The following is a 24,295-nucleotide window of genomic DNA, read 5'->3' on the forward strand; positions in this document are numbered from 1 at the left end:
AAGCACGTCCAATGGAGGGGTTAAGTCCTCCAAGCACATGAAGAGGACTGTCCAAACAAGCTTCAAGATTGCTTAAGCAAAGGGGAAAGAACATGGTCTAAGCCAATGCCAAGTCCGCCTTGGCCTTACATAAGATAAATTTTACTTTTTCCAATGGCACTCAAAGTCCGCCTAAGAATGCAAGAGGTTTAGATGGCATAAGAGCAATAAAGTCCGCCAAGTTGGATGTCCAATCAAGTCTCCAAGTTTGCCTAGGCCACAATGGCAAAAGATTTGTAAAGTCCGCCAAGGAACACATGGAGGAATGTCCAAACATGAGAGAAGTCCGCCTTGGTAGTTTAAAAGGGGACCAACATGGAGTCAAGTCCACCTTGGCAGGGTGAGCACCAAGTCCATCTAGATGGGGAGCTCGAATGGCCAAGCCAAGTGTGAAGTCCGACCCAAGTGTTGGAATTTGCCAAGAGGAAACAAAAATTGGCTAAGTGTGGAGTTTTCCACAACAAGAAGAGTCAAATTTTGACTAAGTGTTGGAAAGAAAACAGGAAGAAAGAAGAAGACTAAAGAGGATTAGTAAAGAGGAAATGACTAAAATCCTTGTCTGAGGGTGGAGTTTGTCCTCCTTAGCACAAGCCAAATTCAGAATTGAGGGCAAATCCATAAGCAAAGTGCGTCTAAGGCTCTGAGCATACAGATGGCCAAAATCTCGGCTAGGTATTGGAAGGTTCACATGAAGGTGTTACAAAATGAAATTGAATAGCCAAAATTTGGCTAAGTATGGGAAATACTTAATAGAGAGTTCCAAATTCCTCCATTGTGGTGTAGGCACAGGGGAGTTCTTCTCCAAATTCAGGGCACATGAAAGAATTTCAAGGCATCAAGAAAGGAAAGTCTTCAGAAGGGACTTCTTGGAGGATTTCATCTACAATCCCAGACCTATTGAAGCAATTAGGGCACCTTCTTGAAGGATTTCATTTCTTGAAGAATTAAAGACAAACTCCCAATCCGAATCAGATGGTGGCAAGAAGAGTATTCCAAAACAAATTTCCATACTTGACAATTTTTTGACACAAAATGAAGAATTCAGGGAGGACATCCAACGTGCTGAGGTGGTGCCTCGTCATCTTTCAACCAATCAGATTGTTCCAGGTCAACATGTCCAGGTTCAATGAACTTGACTTATCCAGGAGCTTCTAGAAGGCACACTTCACAATGAAACAATCTTCTATTTTATTATTGGTTTATATTTAGCAAGAAGGACAAGTGTCCTCAAATGTAATTTTCTCATTGGTCGAGGGGCAGCTAGTTAGCAAACCTTGATTAGGTTTTATTTTGTAATCTCGACTATTGATTTGAAATCAATCCTGGCCATTGAATTGTAATTGAGGAGCCTATAAATTGAGCTCACCCCTCATTTGTAAATCATGGGAACATGTTGCAAAACATGTAAGATAAGCAAAATGTTGTTTATGACTGCCAAAGTAATAAGTAATGCATTGTTCAAATTGACGGTGATTACTTCTCTTACTTTGGAGTTTGCATGGTTCTTTACCCTCATCATAGTTTAGATTTTATTTCATGTATGTTAGACGAATGCAAGATATGATAAGTATTGAGCTATGGTGAATCTTCCGCTCATACTTTTGATGGACAGATGATTTTTATTCATTGTGTAAAGTTAGTCTGAGCTTTGTGGATGCTTAACTTCTGTCTGGTTAATATTGTTCGATATGATGGTAATTATTCATGACGTGAAAATCATAAGCACATCCCTCGAAGATTGCACCCACTTTGTGTAGTTGTCCTAGCGTGGCGAAGCAAAGCGTGGTTATTAGGTTCACCTAGTCAATACCATCTCTTGAATTCTTAGAATAGATTAGAACTTCCAAACCCTTATCTCTTTTTTTAGTTTTCTTGAAGTCAATGATCCAAGACCCAAACGATAGAGCTTCGTTGTCTAGATCTTCATTGTGAATTGAACAAGCCAAGCATAAGTCCCCCTTGTATTTCAGCATACATAACCAAGGTAGCTATCCAACACAAAGTCGCCCGTTCGCACATATAAACCTTGGAGTTGGCGTGTGGTCTTTCTCGCAATCTTGGCACACGTAGTGATTTTGTTCAAGAGAGGGTAGAGTATCCTTGGATATTTTATTCTAATGTTCGGTAAATGATAAAACGTGAACGAACGGGTCTCCCTATGGTTCCCTCTTGGGCGAACTTGGGTCCTACCCATGGTGAAACCTTAAAAAAATGTTGAATATATTTTAAAGAAATACTGAAAATATTTTTTGTTAGTTGAGATGGAGAGATCCGATCAGTGTTTGAACGTATATCTGTTGAGTCTGAAACTAAAGTCTTTGTTGGCTAGGGTCTCCCTATGGTTCCCTCTTCGGCGAATCTGGGTCCTACCCATGGTGAAACCTTCAAAAAAACTGTTGAAAATATTTTAAAGAAATACTGATAATATTTTCTGTTAGTTGAGATGGAGAGATCTGATCAGTATTTGAATGTATATCTGTTGAGTCTGAAACCAAAGTCCTTGTCTTCATATAGTTTTGTAGATACATGATTTGATCCTCTTTCTCAATGGGGAGTCTACTCCTTGGGATTGTAGAGCCTGGGGTTGGCATCTGTTTCTATAAAGAAAGACCAGCATTGGTTCTGATGTTTCACTGTGGCAATGACAATATTTCTAAAAAATATCACTGTTTTCCATGAAAATATTTCTTAAAAATAAAGCTGTTTGGCAATATTGATTTTTACAAGATTTTTACAAAAGCTCTGTTTCTTTCCTTATAATGTATTAGTTTTCAAAAACTTAAATTGTTAAAATTAACTATTTAGTGTTTTTTAAGATTTTAAACTGTGGAATCTAGATTTTTTTTCAAGTTAAAAATTATAAATCAAAATATGATATATCATATCACATGTTTTATTATAATTATATATTTTATATTAATATAAATATAAACATGATAGTATAAAAGTAGATATTATATATTTATATATACACACACACTCCTGAAGCCAGATGGACAACTGAGACATAGATTAAATGTCCTAACATTTGAAAAACTCCCTTTATTTAGTCATCTGTTTTAATAATTATCATTTAAAATTCATTGTCTTCTGAGAGGTGAACATTAGGAAGTCTTTTGCTTTGGTTAATATCTGTTGTCAAATCCTTATGCTGAAAAAGGGTTTCAACTTTTAGAGAAATAAAATGCCAAGATTGTATTTTGACATCATGTGATAGATATGCTAGCATGTAATTAAACAACGTTGTTCATTTTGGTTGTTTGTGGCAATGGCTAATTGATTGCCCTCCTCAATGATTTTTGGGTTTAGAATTGCTATGCATGAACAAAAGACCACCAGACGCAAAATGGATGATAATGTTCAGGAAGGAGCAGTGCCTGCCTACTTACTTGACCGTGATGCAACAACTCGTGCCAAGGTAACTGATTTATTGTAAATCAGAGTACATGATTATTTCTTACATGTATGCAGCCTTTTTTGAGTTATAACTTATAGTTCAAGAGATGTTCTTTATGCATCTACTTTTTTTGCTATTTAATTCTTGTTTTGTTTAATTGTGTAGGTGCTGAGTAACACAATAAAACAAAAAAGAAAAGAAAAAGCTGGTAAATGGGAGGTTCCCCTTCCCAAGGTAAGCTTATAAAAGCCATGAAAGTTGTTTTAGTTTGGTTTATTTTATTCTTCATGCAATACATGGCGATCTTCAAAAACAGTAAAACTATTAACTTTGGTTTAGCTGTTCTGAATGTTAAAGAAATCCATCATCTTAGATATAGATCTTCTTGCAGAGAGGAGCTATGTATATATATATATATATATATATACATGTATGTGTGTGTGTTTGTCTGCCTATGCATATGTGTGTGTGTGTGTGTGTATGTATGTGTGTTTGTCTGTCTATGCATGTGTGTGTGTACATGGATGCATGCATGTATATATGTATGTATGCATATGCATGCATGGATGCATGGATGTATAGATATAGGCATGCATATACATGGATGCATGCATAGAGCAATAGAGAGAGAGAGAGAGAGAGAGAGAGAGAGAGAGAGAGAGAGAGAGAGAGAGAGAGAGAATTTAGGAGGACATTGTAATCCAAGTTGAAGCTGAAGTCAAATAATTTTTAATGATAATCTGAAACAGAAATCCATATTTGATGCACTTAATGGTAGGCTGGATTTATAACTGGAAATGAAGCGGCCAATGGTCTGACAAAAGAGATAATAATTCAAAGGTAAAAAAGAATTGTTGGAGGAGAATGCATTGCCTTGATCACACGATGAGCCATCTTCCATGTTTGGAAGCACCCGGCCAGATATAGATGCAGGAGCATCTAGGGGTTTAGGGCAATCTTGCATTATCCAAAAATATTGGTATTTTAATTTTATGTTAAGACTAGGTGAAAAAAAATAAATGCAAGCATCTATAGGTTTTCATGTACATAGGAAAGCATCCAAGAGGACATAGGGGGTAGAACATATTTAATATTTGTGGCCTATGTTGAATTGCAATTATAATTTTCATGGGTGGACATGTTTTAGCACTAATCATAAGGCAAAATAATGAAATTTCCCACCTAGGTGTCCACTTGGGGAAGGGGAAGAATCATGCATACATGTCTTGGTGGCTGTAAAGAGAAATGGGAAAAGACACCTCTTTAGGCACCCACTTTGGAAAATTGAAAAGACACCTCTTTAGGTGCTCTTTTGGGGAAGTTGAAGAGTCATCTATTGGCTGTGTTGCTTTTCTTGATATCCATGCATTGTTCATCAAGAAGGGGTGTGGGATTTCCAAGAGGTACCAAAAAATGCTATAAATTGAGGCTTGAGCTAGTTGTTTCATCATTCGGAGTTGAGCTCTTTTCTTTAGAGATGAAGAGAAGTAGTAAAGGGGTATGGAAGAATAGCTTGTAGCTCCAGCTTGCAGAGTTGTAAAGCCTAAGTGGCTAATATTTTGTAATTGATGAATTTGTAATTCATTTCATTTGAGTAATAGAAGGCAAGTTGTTTCTTGCAAATTTGTGTTGTTCTCTTTGTTATGCTATGCATGAATAGTGGATGGAGTAACTTGGGGTGGAGCATGTGTTTGGGGTGTGTTAGGGGAGTCCCCTACATCAGATATTTTCATAGGGATGGGAGAGTCAGAGTAAGGCCCAAAATTTAGGCCGATTGATTTTAGTTATTCTCCAGAGATCATAGTACACTTGAAATGAAAGTTGCATGTTTTATTATAACCTCTTTGTAGAACAGAGAAATACCATCTCTTATGATGAAGGTTTTGCCCACATCATAGGCTATGCTCTCATTGACAATATTAACATATTTTTTGCAAGGGTGTGAACATTCCTCTTGGTTCGTAGGGTGTCAGAATCAGGCACCACAAAATCTGCAAATTGCTTGAAAGGGATGCTTTTGACCTATCAACCTTTGTTACAAGACTCAGATTTGGCAAGCTGATTATTGACTTGGACTTAGGCTCAGTGCTCAGATTTTTCCAAGATTTGGCCAAGACTTGACAAATTGAAGAAACCATGAAATATAGAGCTTTTTAGGGATTTTAAAGCCATGCACTTTAAGATACAACAAATTAATCAAATAGAAGCTGCTTCGATCACTTATGCATGTATACATCAAATAGATGTGTATTAAAGAAGATTTTAACTAAAGAAAACAACATTTTTAAACATATAAAAGTTGTCAAGTGTTTAATATTAGTTTTAGGATCAGCCTGTAATATATAGATAGCAAAATCAGAAAACCAAAAAATCAATGCACATAAAGAACACCAGAATACCCTGGGAAAACCTCCCACGTAAAGGTGAAAAACCCAGCTATAATCTCAAATCTTATTATGACAAATCAGTAGAGTCTTAACAAATCTGCTTCAACACTTGAAGCAATCAGAACTGCAGAATGTGAACAGTAGGGCATACACAGTAGTGAAATGACTTATCTGCAGTACACTTGAATGCTGATTCAAGACACCATTTGCAGATCAATTCACTGCTTCAAGAAGGTTTGCTGCCCTTTGTATCTAGTTTGCTGTCCTCTGAATAAGGTTTGCTGTCCTCAAGGTGGAGTTCGCTGTTTCCAGAAAACAGTTCGCTGAGCATAGAAGATGATTTGCTGCTGATAAGAATGTATTCGCTGATGACTGCATGGATTCGCTGATTATTGCTGAATGAATGTATTCTCTGATTGTCGCTGAAGGAGATCATTGTGTGGAATGAATGTGTAATAAGCATGAATGATGCTTTGTATAAATATGTGACATAGCCTCCCAATTTACCTAGGTTGGCTTTATTGTTTTGGCGCCAAGAATAGGATCAAACCTATAGATTACAAGTTACATTCATATAGGTCTTGTCCAATACAATTGCAAGTTACATATAGGTCTTGCTTAATTACAAGTTACATTCAATAGGTCTTGTCTTATCCACAAGTTACATTACATAGGTCTTGCCCTATCCACAAGTTACATTATATAGGTCTTGCCTTATCCACAAGTTACATTCAATAGGTCTTGCCCTATCCACAAGTTACATTATATAGGTCTTGCCCAATATTCATAGCAAGCTATAATTACATGTAATCCGAACTTAGTTACAATTTCAACACTCCCTCTTAGCTAGGGAGGATTCTAGCCAAATAAAAAATCATCATGGACCTTTCCATGATATCCATCTTGCATTGCCCACAAAGGATGGATTCAAAACTTTATTATGCACACTTGCAAGAAATGAATATACACAAATATATAAATACACATCATGAACTTCTTTCATGATATCCATCTTGCATTGCCCGCAGAGGATGGATCCACCTTGCATTGCCTGCAGAGGGTGAGAAGAGGTCTTACACCTCAAAACTTCTCTACTGAGAAGAATAACTTGCCACCTTGCTTTCCGCAGAGCGTGGTTCCACCTTGCATTGCCCGCAGGGGGTGGAAGATGCAACTTAATGCATCACTAGGACTGGGACTCCCTCTCAGCCAAAGCTGTGTTCTTCACAACTCCAAGTCTCTCTCTAAAGTACACAAACCTCACTCGAGCAAGAGGCTTGGTGAGAACAACTACAATAGTGCTGACATATTTCAGCTGAATTGCACTTTTCTGTATCATATCACAAATGTAGTGATAATGAGATTCCACATGTTTGGACCTGTCATAAAATGCAAGATTAACAAACATCTTAATACAATTCTGATTGTCACAATTAATGATTGTGGGTTCCCAAGGTTGCCCAAACAACTTAGCAAGAAGCTCTGTGAAGCCACATTGCTTCACACTTGATGCAATGTACTCAGCTTCTGCTGTACTCAATGCAATTGAGGACTGATACCTGCTGGCACAAGAGATCACGGTTGAACCCAACCTGAAACAGTTTCCTAAAGTGTCCTTCCTGTCGGTAATACATTCTTCCTAATCAGAATCAAAGTAGTCTTCTAAGGAAATGACAGTGTTGATTGGATACTTCAGGCCGCAGCCAACTATTTCTTGCAAATATCTCAGGATATCCTTGGTTGCAACAAGATGAATATGCTTTGGTTTGTTCATAAATTGGCTGATAACAAATGCATCAAGGATCCAATCAATTGTCTGTACTCTGATGGATCTGCAAGAATGAACTCAATTTCTTCAAGTTAGTTTCCATAGGAGTAGACAAAGGTTCGCAATCCATCATTCCAAATCTATTCAGTATACTTCCTTGACAGAGAAAAATTTCATTAGATCTTGCCAAACTTCTAACCCTGGAAAGTAATGCATTAAGCCTAAGTCCTTCATTTCAAACTCTAAAGCTAATTCTTTCTTCATGTAGAGATGAGACTATTTTCACCAGTTAGAAATAAATCATCCAGAATTAGCATTTCACCAAAAAAAAAACTTTTAAAGTAAAGGTTAGAATCAACATCATTCTTGCAAGATCCTAAACTAATGAAATACTTGTCAATCTTCTCATACCAATCTCAAGAAGCTTGCTTGAGGTTGTAAAGAGCTTTTCTTTAATCTGCACACATGAGATTCTCTATCTTGATTCTCATAACCTTCTAGTTATTCAATATAGACAACATTAAGAAAACAGTCTTTATATCCAACTTCCAGCCTGCAACATTAGCTATAATGGTTCTAATATTAGTATATCTAGCAGCAAGAGCAAATGTTTCCTTCTAACTATGAGCTACACATCTAGCTTCATATTTTCTCAAAAACTTCCATATGGAACTCCCTCTTGATTCTTAATATAAAAATTGTGGTAATCAAGTCTCATGAAGATTGCTTAATATAAGAATCAATCAGGGAAGGCAGCCATAAATCAAAGATGAGAAATGCCAATCTTTTCCTTCCTTCACTTTTACGAAATGGACCCATAGCACAATCATTATGATCATGGCATACCTTCAAGTGAAGAAACCAAGCTCCCTCTTAAGCTTGAAGGCATGGTAATTCAAGAATCTCTTGAAGAGAAGCATCGACATGATTAAATATCCCAATAGAATGAATTAACATGTAAAATAACTTATCTCTTTATTGACTAGACTTCCACCATTGACAACATATGCCAAGATTGCTCAAAAGGATATTGTTAGTCTATGATCAACTTCAATCATAGTTTAAAGCTACACAACATTCTTTAAATGTAAAATTGTTTTCCATAGTTGAATAACAGGGAGTTAGCTATGCCTGATCATATTAGAAAACTAAGGCAAGTGTATGACTTAAAAAACATTTTATAAAATCCATAAGCAAGGTATATAAGCCAAATTGTCTTTCCAGCCAATGCCTAAAATCAGATATGATATCAACCACTCAAAAGTATACACATTGTAGTTGAGCACAAGCATATGATCAAAAACCAACTTCAATAAGCTAGATACCTCATTTATCTTAGGTTTCATCATCAAGAGAATACTTACTTCAAAAAATGTAATAGGCAATATGCTCAAATTGAAGAGATAATATCACAATGAATATTATGTGAGGATAGTGAAAGCCATGACAGAAAATGCATTAGAGCTAAAGGCAATCCTCTACACAAGAGGAGCAAAGCAAGGTTATAATAAAAGTATAACAAAGATCATGAGAGCTTTACGAAGAGCTGATGAGAACCAAGATTTGCACAGTCACAACCCTACATGACAACCTTATCCAAACATAAAACACTCATAGAACAAAAAATACAGTCCATATGATGTTAAAGGATTTGATGCAAATCAAGAGACACACCATAAGAGTATATAATTCCAGAGCAGCAAGACTATTGAGCATTTGAAGACATAGATAGAATATGGTGCATCAGAACTATGCAACAAGTATCATAAAGGATTAGATCATAATATGAAGATGGTAAGGCCATCATTAGGCATATCTACTGAATAGGATGACTAAGGCATCTTACCTTTACATGCCTATCACACCAATGATTAAAGGACACTATTCATTATATGTTTTCAACTAATGTTCTATATTTCTAAATCTCCTATAAATTTCATTCATCTTTCAATCTTCCTATTTATGCTTGCTGGTATATCCGTCAGGATACTCCTAGTTTTATATCTGTGACAAATGCTGATAATATTAAGTGTCAAGGATGATATATTCAGATCAATTCATCAAATTAGATCATAGCAAATCACATTAGGAAGGATGAGAGATAAACATACTCAAAAATAGAGAGTAAGACAATCCGAATACCAACTTCAACAATCCAAACTAACGATTAAAACAAATTCTTAAAGCAAGAACAAAGCTCGAACTAGGGTGATAGTTACAAACCTTAGGATGACAATTATACTGCCCTTAATGGAATAAAAGAAATACTTAAGATCCGAAGCTAGAAGGAAACAAGTGCACAAACTAACTTATGAAGGCACTCTCTGAAGAAATAGGTAACAAGCAAGAGAACCCTGTGCACTAGTTAAGATCCCAAACTAGGGTTGTAGGAAATAACTAATACCAATAACGATAAGGCAGACAATTACAAGTCTCCAAACCTTTCTTAATAGAGGTAAGCGAATTAGGGTAGAGGAGTAAGAACAATTGTATACAAAGATCGAACCCTTCATATTCTTGTTATGGCCCCATCGATGCCCTCAATTTGACAAGCATGTATATTGTCCAGATTCGTTGCTGATTCATGCTAGCCCTAGTCCTGCAAAAGAAGTAATACAAGATCTACCTTCAAACTGTTAGGCTTTATAGAAGGAACTTGCTCTGATACCATGTTAGTTTTAGGATCAGACTGTAATATATCCCAAACTAGGGTTGTAGGAAAGAACTAATACCAATAACGACAAGGCAGGCAGATACAAGTCTCCAAACCTTTCTTAACAGAGGTAAGCAACTGAGGGTAGAGGAGTAAGAACAATTGTATACAAAGATTGAACCTTTCATATTCTTGTTATGGCCCCATCGATGCCTTCAATTTGACAAGCAGGTATATTGTCCAGATTCGTTGCTGATTCATGCTAGCCCTAGTCCTGCAAAAGAAGTAATACAAGATCTACCTTCAAGCTGTTAGGCTTTATGGAAGGAACCTGCTCTGATACCATGTTAGTTTTAGGATCAGACTGTAATATATAGATAGCAAAATCAGAAAACCAAAACTTCAATGCACATAAAGAACACCAGAATACCCTGGGAAAACCTCCCACGTGGAGGAGAAAAACCCAGCTATAATCTGAAATCTTATTATGACAAATCAGTACGAGTCTTAACAAATCTGCTTCAACACTTGAAGCAATCAGAACTGCAGAATGTGAACAGTAGTATGGAGTACTCAAACTAGGGCATACACAGTAATGAAATGACTTATCTGCAGTACACTTGAATGCTGATTCAAGACACCATTTGCAGATCAATTCACTGCCTCAAGAAGGTTTGCTGCCCTTTGTATCTAGTTTACTGTCCTCTGAATAAGGTTTGCTGTCCTCAAGGTGGAGTTCGCTGTTTCCAGAAAGCAGTTTGCTGAGCATAGAAGATGATTCACTGCTGATAAGAATGTATTCACTGATGACTGCATGGATTCACTGATTACTGCTGAATGAATGTATTCTCTGATTGTCGCTGAAGGAGATCACTGTGTGGAATGAATGTGTAATAAGTATGAATGATGCTTTGTATAAATATGTGACATAGCCTCCCAATTTACCTAGGTCGGCTTTATTGTTTTGGCGCCAAGAATAGGATCAAACCTATAGATTACAAGTTACATTCATATAGGTCTTGTCCAATACAATTGAAAGTTACATATAGGTCTTGCTTAATTACAAGTTACATTATATAGGTCTTGCCCAATATTCATAGAAAGCTATAATTACATCTTATCCTCAAGTTACATTATATAGGTCTTGCCCAATATTCATAGAAAGCTATAATTACATGTAATCCGAACTTAGCTATAATTTCAACATTTAAGGTATACAAAACTTGTGGATTATGATATCTGTGACATCAAAAACTAATATCACAATATGGAGTTGTGAACTGTGGTAGAAAGGAGCGTGTAATATGTATCCTCAACCCAGCATTGCTAGCTCTATGTGGAGTCATGCACTTATATCTCAGACAAGTCTGCAAATGCTGCCACAGCCTTATGAGCATTATTTGGGATAGGGTTTGAATTAGCCAATAGAAGGACACATGTGATTTAATTACTCGCGATTTACTTGGCAAAAGGTTGAAAGAATAAAGAAATGTTGCTATTCCATCCAACATGGCCCAAAAAGATTTTCATTTTTTCTAATTTGGGGTTAGCACCCCTTGTAGGTTCTAGGAGCAGCACCTCTTGTGGAGGTCTGGGGGCAATGCCTGTATAGGGTTTGAGGGGCAGCACATGCAATTTTTCATGATATAGTTGCTTTCAATCAAATTTAAGCTGCTTTGATCACATATGCATGTACACATCGATTAGATGTTTAAAAAGTAGATTTTAACTAAAGAAAACAGCATTTTTAAGCATATAAAAGTTGTCAAGTGTTTTAGGTGTACAAAATTCGTAGATTATGATATGTATGGCATCAAAAACCAAAACCACAATATGGAGTCATGAACTATGGTACAAAGGAGATTGTAATGTGTATATCTCATACAGGCATTACTAGCTCTATGTGGAGTAATGCACTTGTATTTCAGACAAGTCTGCAAATGCTGCCATAGCCTTAGGAACATTACTTAGCATAGGATTTGACACAGCCAATATAATTAAACATGCAATTTAATTACTAGAAAACTTGGGAAAAAGTTGAAAGAATAAAGAAATGTTGCTCTTCCATCCACCATGGCCCAAAAAGATTTTCATTTTTTATTATTATCTGGGGTCAGCACCCTTAGTAGGTTCAAGGGGCAGCACCTCTTCTAGGGGTCTGGGGGAATGCATAGAGTGGGTTGAGGGGCAGCATGTGCTATTTTTCATAATTTTATCACTTTCTACAATCCTCCAAAAGTCCTCCAAATACTTAGAAAATGCTTGACTTCCTCTTAGAGTTGGCCAAGTCTACTCATCGGGACTCACCGAGTTCAGCAAGTTTGACCAGACTCGCTGAGTACCTGGGTTACAAGTCCGTGGGCCTCAGTTTTGGTCTTCGCAGCATGGGAATTGCCAAGTTTGGGCAAGTCCTAGTGAGTCTTGTAACGTTGCTTTAAACTGTAATCCAGGCTATGGAGTCTATTATCTGAGTGAAAGCATTAGGGAATGGAATCTGTTATTCGGATATTCTTTGTCATATAGGCATAATTTTATTTTCAGGTGCAGGTAGGTGGAAACAAAAATTTTCTTTGACCATTTGATTGTGTTGGAGCTTGAATGAATGCTATTGAAGTCACCATAATGAGGCAGGCAGTGTTTAAACATGTTTGCAAGTGGGTTCAGGCAATGCAGAATGTGTATAAATGGCTAAGCATGAAGATGTTCTGCAGTGGTCTTGCAATTGTTATAGAAGACGTTCTGTAGTAGCCTACATTCCTTAACAATCTTGCAGTTGCAAATCCTAATGGAGAAAAGCAGTCTTTTTTATCATCACCCTATTAACTATGGCAGGGTATGTAGGAGAATATATGGGGTCTATTTTGTATGAGCTTCTCATGGCTGTTGAGTTTAATGTTATGGTGGCTCCAGAGGGCAATATGTATATTGATGAAATTGATAAGATCATAGTTCATAAAGAAGGCGGGAAGTGTGAATTAGTAGCTTTGTCACAGGGTTCGCCGAACTTATAAAAAAATGCATGAAATTTGTTAAAATTCGGTTCAAAATTTGTACAGAAAGGGGCATCTTTAGTATTATTAAAAAAACTTTAATAGAGCATTTTTTTAGGATTTTTTATTTCCAGTTTTTTGATATAAATAGCATTGCGGCCTCATGAAATGTAGCGTGTTTGTTAAAAAAGGATTTTTAAGCTTTCGTGGTAAGGGCACAATGAATTTCTCGTGTGAGATAAAGACTAAGGTTTGAAGGCACAAGTTTGTATTTCGTGACGGGAAGAGGGCAAGCAAATTTTATTCAGCGTTCTTTTTCCGCCACGGGATGAAACGAACCTACATCATATGTCGTGAACTCTACACGAAACTGCATCAGCAAATTTTCATCATGACTGGATAAAGCTGAACTTGCATCAATGCTCACTGGGAGTTACGGAGAGAGGCCGCTGCCACATTTGTAGTTGAACTTTAGTATTATGTTTAGGTTTTCCATTTAGTTTTTTATATTTAATGAAATTTCGAACAATGATTTAATATTTTATTATTTTATTTATATAAACATATGTTTTTTAAGTAGAATGAAAATTAGTTTTATATTTTATTTTAATAAAAATAGCATATTTTAATTTTACATTTTTAAAAATAAAGTTTATTGTTTCTATTTTTATGTTTTTATAAAAGAATTTAGCATTTTTATTTTGTTTTTTTAATAGTTAAAAATAAAAAAATATAATTTTGTTTAAATGTAATTTTTTTAATGGTAAGTATACAAATTTACTATTTAAATAAAATCTAGTATTAAATATTAATTTTTATTTTTGAAATAAAAGTTAGTATTTTTTATTTAGTCATGTTAAACTGTTTTGATATTTTTGTGGATATATAATGATTTTACTTATATTTTTTAAAAACTTAAATTTATATAAGGCAAATTTAATGTTGAATTTTTTACCCTTGTCGAACTTCATCCAAATTTTATTGTTGCCAAATTCGAACTCGAATTCAAACCTTGTGACTTAGATTAGTAGGAATCTGTTTGGAGAGGGTCGCTTTGTTAAAAATGCTAGAAGGAATGGTTTAATATGTCTTAGAGAAGGGGTCTCAGGAGTCCTTGTGCTGATCAGATTCAGATAGATACAGAGGACATTCTCTTCATATATAGTGGGGCACAAAAAGATGACAAAAGTTTCTTCCATTGGCTTTGGAGAACCTCTACATCATCATTAGCTCCAGTGCATTGACAAATACACCAGCTAAATCATTTTTTAAATTGTTTTTCAATAAGGATGGGGGACTCTTTTTAAAGGGGGTAAAAGAAAACTTAGAAGAGGGAGTGAGACAGTAAGACAAGAAGTGACTGTTGTAATAGAAAACTGCCTGTCACATGTTTTGATTGGCAGATCTGTTTGAATCTTTAATGTTCAGACAATATCTTGAATGATGCTGTATGTTTTATGAATCTATTCTGTATTAATCTGGATAATTTGGGAACCTCGAATGTCTTCATAATTGGATGGTGGGTGACCGTCGAGTGTATTGTGTGCACAGCTGCAAGGGCAAAGCTGTTATTTATTTGACTCCCTTTCTTCGATTGCATCACTTGGTATCAAAGCCTGGTTTGAATCCAGTTTGTGAATGTATACCCAACCGATACAGGACTGTCTGATAAAAGTATCAAGATGCCTCCTAGAGTTGAAAGAAGTAGAATAGCAGCTGTCAATGTGGCAGGAAGGCTGGATGAGGTTGTTGTCTTGCTCAGTCTGTCTATCCCCATTGTGAAATGATGTTTCCAATAGACCCTTTGCTCTCTTATGTGACAGAATAGGTTGTTCTTGAGGTATAGACAAGAATGGATGGCCCTCTGTATGGGCAACATTGAGATGTGATGGAGAGGCCATCAATCCTTTCTTACTTTAACTCTTATTCTTTACCAAAGGATGAGAATTTGTTTTTCCCAATTGCTTCGTCTGCTTTTCTTTACTCTTCTATATATGCCTATACTTGTGCCTCTGCAAGAAGTCCTTTAACTTTTGGCTTTCCTGCACAAAATTTGATGCCTTTTTGAGGAACTGTTGCCCCCATATTTGGCATACCTAAAATTAGAACTTCAAATCGGTCTCAGTGTCGAGTAAAGATCCAATAGGTGTTTATGCGTAAGCAGTGAACACGTGGTCCAATGTCGTTGCCAGTCAAAATATGAAAAATGGATGAATTTTGGAAATTACCAAGAATTGAGGGAAATCATTTGATAGACATGCCCTTAGCATCATTCTGTGTCATGTGGCCAATTTTCGCATGAACCCAGTTCATAGTTTGTCATATTTTAAGCTTTCAAATTTTGGTGTCTGTCGCCTAGAAATGATTAAAATCTCTCATTTTAGGATTCGTCATGAGGAGTAAATAATGTTGTTGGCTCGTTTCCCTACCATCGACGCGTGTTTCAAATTTCAGGATCTAACTCCCTACCATTTGGAAGATATGGTCATTTTCTCAAGCCTGAGCATTAAATTTAAAATATTTAAATTATTTTTCAAATAAATAATTTAATATTTTAGATTATTTTAATATTTTGGTCATTTGAGGGAAAAAGTTGTCTAAAAATGTCATTTACATTTCTCCTTTATTCTCCTCTGTGGTCGATGGTTTTTGGAGGTCAAGGTCATAGTCTTTGAAAGAAATGGTTAAAGATGCTCCATTTTCGAACATTTTTAACCCATAATCATAACCTTTGAGAAAAAAATGGTTAGGAATGCTCCGTTTTCGAGCATTCTTAACCCATATTCATAACCTCGAACAAAAAGGTTAGGAATGCTCCAAAATGGAGCATCTCTAACCTTATTTCCTAACCTTGTGGGCCCGCTTTGTCAAGAAGGTTAGAAATGCTCTGTTCTGGAGCATTCTTAACCTCCTCCATAAGAGTTTTAAAAAGAAACTTTAAATGACAGGTTATGAACATTCATCAATGCATTGAAGAAGAAAGGGAGTTTGCTAGATGTTGAAGTTGCAGCTGCTCTGGAGACATGAAAGCGAATTACAGGAGCCTCTGAAAGAGATTTCATCTCACGGTTGCAATAATGGTAGAACACACAAAATGTATTTGTTGAATAGACTTTTGAAACTTTCAAATGATTGCAGTTGGCAAGGGTAATGAACTCCTTTGCAACCTACGCCAACATCCTCCCTACCTGTGCTGAAATGGAAGCTCTGAAAAGAGTATCAACATCCACCAAAGTATAATGAATATGTTTTATGCCCCGGCTGACATGTTTGCAAAGATATGGAAGCAAAGACAATACATGATAAATGTTTGACAGAAAGTCGTATGCTGCTAATAATAGAAGCATAGACATGCCGTAAAATGCAGATATGTGTGTAAAATGTAGAAGGCGTGGATAAGGTGCAAGCCATTCGACAAAATGCCTTAACAAACTATCTTCCCAGAGAATGATATATGTATATGACTGCAATATGTACATCATGTTAAACATGACTCCATTCGTAGCAAGAGAACGAGGAATGTAGTGAATTGCTTGACTGAATGCCTTAAAGAAATGTGGTCTCATTTAATGCAATGATCACAAGATATGCACAAAACTAGTCACGGTATTCAACAAAGCGTAGAGGATAGAGGAATTTTGTTAACCATGGTGTTGCAGCCGCTTTGGTAGACTTATATGCATCATGGAGCATACTCACGGCAAGAGAGGCAGTACCGTTTTTAGTAGACGTTGAAGCAGATCCAATACCATAAGTTGATCTAGTTTATGTACCGCCAAGAGTTTCTCACGTTACATACCCAAGGACAGGAGCAACAGGAAAGGTAGGAGCATAGGGAACAATGGAATGCATGCAGAACGTGGAGCATAATCAAAGCTTGTGAAGTGTTTGACAGAAGGTTGTAGAATGCAAATTATGGAAGCATAGATGATGCATGTAATCTGCCTGACAGAATGCTTCAAATAAACGTAGGCTTATGGAATGCAATTCACAGGTGTACGGCCAAATTTCACCACCTTTACAAGCATCCTTCATACAAAGGATGGTTACAGTAATTGATTCATCTCACCTGGTTGGAAGTTTCTTAGTTCCGAAACTGGAAGGAAGCTAAACAAATGCGCCCCGGTGGCCTAGGAAGATAAAGGTAGTGCTATAGCCCCCCTCGGTGGAAGGAGTAGACCCGGTTGGTTACTCGGACCGTGGGCCAGCTTGCCCCCAAGATCTATATAGTGAGTTCCCAAGGCAAGTAATCCAGATCGTGTTAGAATGGGAGCTTCAGATCAAGGTGGCGACATTCATCAAAGCATAAAAGATAGAGGAATCGACTTGGCAAAATAAGGCAGTAGGGTGGTTTTATTCACGTAGAAAGTTCTCTTGGATATTATTGCTGATGATTGCAATGCATGGAGGGATGTTCAATCGTATTTTGATGTGTCAAGAGGCTTTGCATCAAGTGGTTTGATATCGGCCTTTATGCAATTGTTTCTAAAGTTAAAATATTGAAACAAATCGACAATGCATGTGCTCGGGTTAAAACATTGAAAATGTGACATCCACTAAGTGTTTGGGAGATGATATTTAAAATCTCAATTTGAGGAGTAATTTAAAATAGCCTCTATTAAAGATTTGTTTGTTGTAAATCCTTTTGGGATAATGGCTTTAAGAATTCCGATAAGAATTTGAATGGATTTCTGTACATGTTTCAGTTTCCATAGTGCTGATATGCATTTAATTACAAAAGATGGATACTTAATTGCATGCAAAGGAGCAACTTTCCAACTTGGAGTTGGAGTGATTTTCCTTGAAGATCAAGTTATCTGAGATTGCAGGATGACACAATGCTCACTTTGACTAAATTGACGACCTGCTCATTCTTTCATCGAGTGTTTTCAGTTGTCTTTTTATAAAAGTAACTTATGTTACTTATTGTAACTAAAGGTTCGAAAGTTGATCTTATTCACGCAAAAGTGAAACGACTATTAACTAGGATCTTTTTGCATAAAAGTTGAGAAAGTCAAAGTAAAATGTAACTTATTTTTATTTTCTCAATCTTGCAAAGATAGTTGCTAGGTGGTTAAAAAGTAGTTACAAATTAGTTTTCTAAGAAAAGCCTATAAATACAAGGCTTTTGCATTTGTAAAGGGGAGACTTTTACGACAAGGGGAAAACTCTGCAGAATTTTGTAGAGGAACTAAGTGCGAACTTTGATGATCGTACCTTTGTCCTAGGGGGGTTTTGGAACTTGTATATTTTCAAAAAGAATAATGAAGAATGCATTGAGTTCATGTGTCTTGAATGTATTCATGAGTTATCGTTACTAATTTATCGTATGCTGAATTAGTAATCCCCTTATGCATTGGTGAAATCTGTTGATGGAACACATTATTTCATGGTATCTTGATTTGCATGTGCTAGTATTACCTATCTCTTTGTGTGTCGAGGTTTATTGTACTTCTTTCATCATTGTTGCATGAATAACCTATTTGGTGATAACCCCGTTTGTAATTGTTATCATTTATGGAATCCTACTTGGTACTCGTATGTCTTCTAGTAGGGTTTATGTTATTAATCTTGTTTAAGTTATATTTTTTCTCCTTTATGTACTTGCAGGTTAAAAGTACACAAAAATCCTAAATATCCCTATCATACGAGGGAGCTGCCCCTCTCAAACGCAGAGGAAGATTGTGGGTTTACTCCAATCTCTCCAACTGTTGGAACGTTTGTCATTGCTCATCGGGCAAATAGGGTCAGTTTGAGATAAACGACCGCAGTGACAAATTTGTTCACCAACAGTGACAAAGAACAAATGTGCTTTCACTTGATTGTATGAGCTCTTATATGGTTCTTTGCAATGAGAACAAATCCAAAGATAACCTCCTCCACCTGGAAGTTGTTCTACCATTTTCACGTATTTCCAAAGGGGAGAGTTTGGGTCTGTTTTAAAACGGGGTTCATTCCCAGCACTAGAAGCACTTGCCATTCTATAAACCAAAATGAAAAAATAAAACAAAACTAGAGAGTTCATTTCAATTTAAGAAAAATGCAAGGAAAAAAAAAGAACAAAAACCTACATCTTTTGTTGAAATCTAACTCTTCAATGTCTTCGAGAACGGATCTACACTTGCAACTATGTAGGAGTAGCACAAGAACCAGCTACGAACAAGCAACAATCAATTTTCAAATCTCCATGAGCGATGGCAAACAGAAAACTAAGTTCAGCAATGGAGCAAAGAAGTTATGTTTTGTATTCTATTGTGCAAAAATGAAGTAGGTTTTACTTTTTTAGTGGTTTAAGAGGTCAAATTAGGGTTGGGGGGGTCGGATTTGTTGTTATAAGTAGCTAGGTCAGAGCCCTTTCTAGGGCCGACCTAGCACACTTGGTGTGTGTATAGCCCTGCTGGCCTTTAGAAGGCTTAAACATCTTGTGGTTAACGTGCCCTAAGTGAGGCGGTTCATGTAACGTGTGGATTAACCTTGCCCTATCCTAACGTGTGGGGTTATTTGATTTTGGCACCACTTTATGTCTTGCATTGTCATTAGACTCCTAGCCGACCTAAAGCAAATTGATGGCTAGAGTCTCATATATATATTGATACACACATTCGGGAAATACAATCCCTATCTTCTCTGTGATCAGCAAATTATACTTAGAGGTTAGCGAATTACATTTACAGGACAGCAAACCTTATCAAGGCACAACGAACTCCCTTGAAGGACTGCGAACTGGTCTAAAGGGGGCAGCGAACATCATCTGAGGGTCAGCGAAACATCATCCTTGTGACAGCAGATCATTCTTGTAGACAGCAACCTCAATCTGCTACCCTCCTTGTCACAGCAACAGTTGTATTGCAGATAAGTTTATGATTGCTATCTGCCCTAGGGTTCTGTGCATATTTGCTGACAACTTCATGTGTTGAAGCTCATTGTAAACTCAATTGGTTATTGCCTAATCTAGATCTTTGGTTGCTGGGTTTTTCCTCCAAGAGGGAGGTTTTCCCAGGATACATGTGTGTTATGTGTATGATTTACTTTGCATTCTGATTTTCCATTCTATATTGCTAATTTGATTACTTAAAATCAACATGGTATCAGAGCTTGGTTCGAATTAGGATTAATCAGATTAATTGTAGTTGTTCCTCCTCTTCCTCCTCTTCCTATTTGCTCTCATCACTCCACTAGAAATGTTTAATTGTCTCAGGGTTGAAGATAGACTGGATGGTGCATCCAACTTCACGTCATGGAGATTCCGAATCATGCATTGAATGGAAGTGATCTTGCAGACTTTGTGGAGAGATCATCCATTGAACCTGAGGCAGAAGATGAAAAGACTTCATGGAGGAAGAAAGATTTTCAAGCTCAGAGAATGCTGGTTGACTCCGTGAAGGATCATATTGTACCTATCATCTCCAAGCTGAAGACTGCCAGCGAAATGTTCAAGACATTGGAAGAGATGTATGAAATCAACAACACCAGCCGTGCCCTTGCCTTGAAGCAGCAACTTCATCACATCAAGATGATGAAAGGTGAATCCGTCATAGCATACTTCATGAGGATTTCTGATTTGATAGATCAACTCTCATCCATTGGGAAGGTCTTCCGACATCTTGGGAGTCTTCCATTCAAGGAATTAGTGCAAGATCAGAACTTCCAAAGTTCGATCGTTTGAGAGCAGATTGCATACAAGAAGAGTCACGGTTGATAGCAAGAGGAATTGAGCATGATCATTATGATGTAGAAAATCAAGTCCTTGCTTCGCATATGGTTAAAGGCAAAGGAAGGAAGTGGGATAGAGACAAAGACTTAGATCCTGCCCCTAAATCAAAAGGAAGGACTTATCTCACATCCAGTGCTTTAAGTGTGACAAATATGGTCATTTTGCTCAGGAGCAAATTCAGGTCTACTCTTGCTTCTTCTGCTGAAGTTGGTATAGGGACATCTTAGGAATAGCAAAGGTCAAATGAAGACTTCCTTTTCTAAAAGGAGGAAATGCTAGAGGGAGCTTGACATCTTTAGCTTTAGAGGGAGCTTGTCAAGCTCAAAGGGAGCCAGTTTCTTTCAGCTTCAGAGGAAGCTACATCTTTTGGGTAATGCATTCTTCTCTGGGAGAAGTTCGAGGTGAAAGCCCTCGTTCCACCCTCTGCGAGTAGGCATGGTGGTGGTGCATTCTTCTCTGGGAGAAGTTTGAGGTTAGATCCCTCATTCCACCCTCTGCAAGTTGGTATGGTGGATCCACCCTCTGCAAGTAGGCATGGTGGTGATGCACTCTTCTTTGGGAGAAGTTTGAGGTGAAAGCCTTCCTCCATCCTCTGTGAGTAGGCATGATGGATGTCATGGAAGAAATTCCATGATGCACATGTGTTTGTTCACCCTTTGGGAGTAGCTATGGTGAACCTCATCCATGGGAGTAGTCATGATGATTGTATTCATTTGCATTGTTCATAGGAGCAGCCATGAATCTCAGATCTTGTGAAGGTCTCCTCCCTAGCTAAGAGGGAGTGTTGTTATAAGTAGCTAGGTCGGAGCCCTTTCTAGGGCCGACCTAGCACACCTGGTGTGTGTATAGCCTTGCCGGCCTTTAGAAGGCTTAAACATCTTGTGTTTAACGTGCCCTAAGTGAGGCCGTTCATGTAACGTGTGGATTAACTCTGCCCTATCCTAACGTGTGGGGTCAAATGATTTTGGCACCACTTTATGTCTTGCATTGTAATTAGACTCCTAGCCGACCTAAAGCAAATTGATGGCTAGAGTCTCATATATATATATATTGATACACACATTCAGGAAATACAATCCCTATCTTCTCTGTGATTAGCGAATTATACTCAGAGGTTAGCGAATTACATTTAGAGAACAGTGGACCTTATCAAGGCACAGCGAACTCCCTTGAAGGACTGCGAACTGGTCTAAAGGGGGCAGCGAATATCATCTGAGGGTCAGCGAAACATCATCCTTGTGACAGCAGATCAATCTTGTAGACAGCAACCTCAATCTGCCATCCTCCTTGTCACAGCAACAGTTGTATTGCAGATAAGTTTATGATTGCTATCTGCCCTAGGGTTCTGTGCATATTTGCTGACAGCTTCATGTGTTGAAGCTCATTGTAAACTCAATTGGTTATTGCTTAATCTAGATCTTTGGTTGCTGGGTTTTTCCTCCAAGAGGGAGGTTTTCCTAGGGTACACGTGTGTTATGTGTACGATTCACTTTGCATTCTGATTTTCCATTCTATATTGCTAATCTGATTACTTAAAATCAACAGGATTTGCCTTTTTGGCATTAAAAAACAATTAAAAGAAGTCAACAAAATCCACTTTGCCACCAAATTCTTGACGTTTTTTGTGAAATTGTAATATCCCCATCTTTAACTTAGAATAGTACAAATGCAATTGTGGACAAGGAGTGGCAGTCCTTGGACACCAGTATCAGTAGTAGTTAGTGGAATTAGTAGAAGTTATTATACTTAAAGAATAAAAGATGAGGAAACCGCGAAGTCTTATAAATAAGAGGGTTTCCTAAGATAGTATCCAAAATAAAGATCATCATACTAAGTATGGAGAGTATCTCCATCAATAAGACAATCACACTCAAGAGTCAAGACCATGGATGAATGATGATTACCTACGAGGCATTGTATGAATCAGGCAGGCAATTTGTGCAGAGACAATTATATACATCAGGAAATATCTATGTGGATGATCAGCTTGGACATCCACCATCATACAATCCATTAAGGGTCAGTGATTCATATTGTTTAGAAGCTAAAGAATTGATAATCGGGTATTGAAAATCGATAGAAAGTAAATACAAAGGTCGAACTTCCTTGCCAAAAAAGATATCACTGAGGATATCAAGCATAGATAGTCATATTTATGATGCAGAGATGTTACAGAGAATATTGATGATTAAGGCTGACCGACCACATTAATGGAGGAGGCTGACATCGATATTACCCAAGTAATTGATAATCTAAGTCGATGATAATATGATAAGAAGAGCATTACTAACATCGATTTAGGATATCGATTTAGTAAGAAGACTTAGTGATTAGAATACTAATGAAACAGTGCGATTGGTATACAGCAGTTAGCATTTGTAATCATCCTGAAGAAGTGTGATAATGAAGGGAGGTGTCTCATCGTTATGAAAGGGTGCTATCCTTTCAGTTTTGGAGATATATAAGCAAGATCTTTCCCAGTCCATTGATCATCATCGGATTTGTATTTATTTCTTCTTTGTATCCAGATTGGATAGGCTCTATCGAGCAGTTGCCTTTGGCATTTTTGGTTGCATAAGGAACACAGTCACAAATCAGAGACATCACCGCCTTAAGTTGCAAGAACACATCTCCCAATCAGAAACAGCAACATATCACTATAAGTGATATTAGTATTTTCAGAATTGCATAAGTGTATCGACATATCAGACATGGCAAGTATTATCAATTGCATGATTTGAAGGATTAGAAGCAGACATAGCATTTGATATCCACATTATCAGTGGAAGAAGTTCATTGCATAATTCACAGTGCTATATCATGAAGAGCACCTATCTCTATATCATTGCAGATTGGAATATCCTAACTTTGCATGATTCCCCCTAAGATCGTATCAGATATAGCTTTATTTTTGTTATCCAATCTTTATCCTTCATCAATATAGGTGAAAGGGAAAGTTTATCAGCATATTGTTGCACCAAGTGCAACATATACATCTATAAGGTCAAATCACTTAGCATACATCTAATTATATAATCAGAGATAGCAGTGGTATTGATATTAGTCATTATTCGTGTAATAACGTTATCATTGTTTATATTCTTTCCATTATATAAGTTTAGGTGGTATCATACATTGCAATTCATAGCAAGAACAGAGAGTTCAAGGTAATTGTTCCAATATTCCAAGATATCTTAAAACGGGACATTACAGAATTACTCCAAAATTTCTCCGAAATTCCTCCTGGGTTCTTCTGGGTTCGGCAGGGATGAAATCACAATGTTTGGGCTGGACCCTGTCCAAACCCAGGGAAAACCAGATCCGGACCCGGACCTGGACCCGGGTGG

At 37.1% G+C, this 24,295-nt stretch overlaps 1 protein-coding gene across 1 annotated transcript in view; it reads left to right on the forward strand.

Annotated features, from left to right (window-relative positions):
- The window catches only part of LOC131052899 (uncharacterized), a 44,854-nt gene that overhangs the window by 15,564 nt on the left and 4,995 nt on the right, over positions 1–24,295 (forward strand). The window contains exons 4-5 of the mRNA XM_057987539.2: positions 3,349–3,457; positions 3,602–3,670. Coding sequence (XP_057843522.1) covers positions 3,349–3,457; positions 3,602–3,670 — 178 coding nt within the window. The remainder of the gene's footprint in view (positions 1–3,348; positions 3,458–3,601; positions 3,671–24,295) is intronic.

This window comes from Cryptomeria japonica, chromosome 5, assembly GCF_030272615.1.
Source record: "Cryptomeria japonica chromosome 5, Sugi_1.0, whole genome shotgun sequence".
Taxonomy (NCBI): domain Eukaryota; kingdom Viridiplantae; phylum Streptophyta; class Pinopsida; order Cupressales; family Cupressaceae; genus Cryptomeria; species Cryptomeria japonica.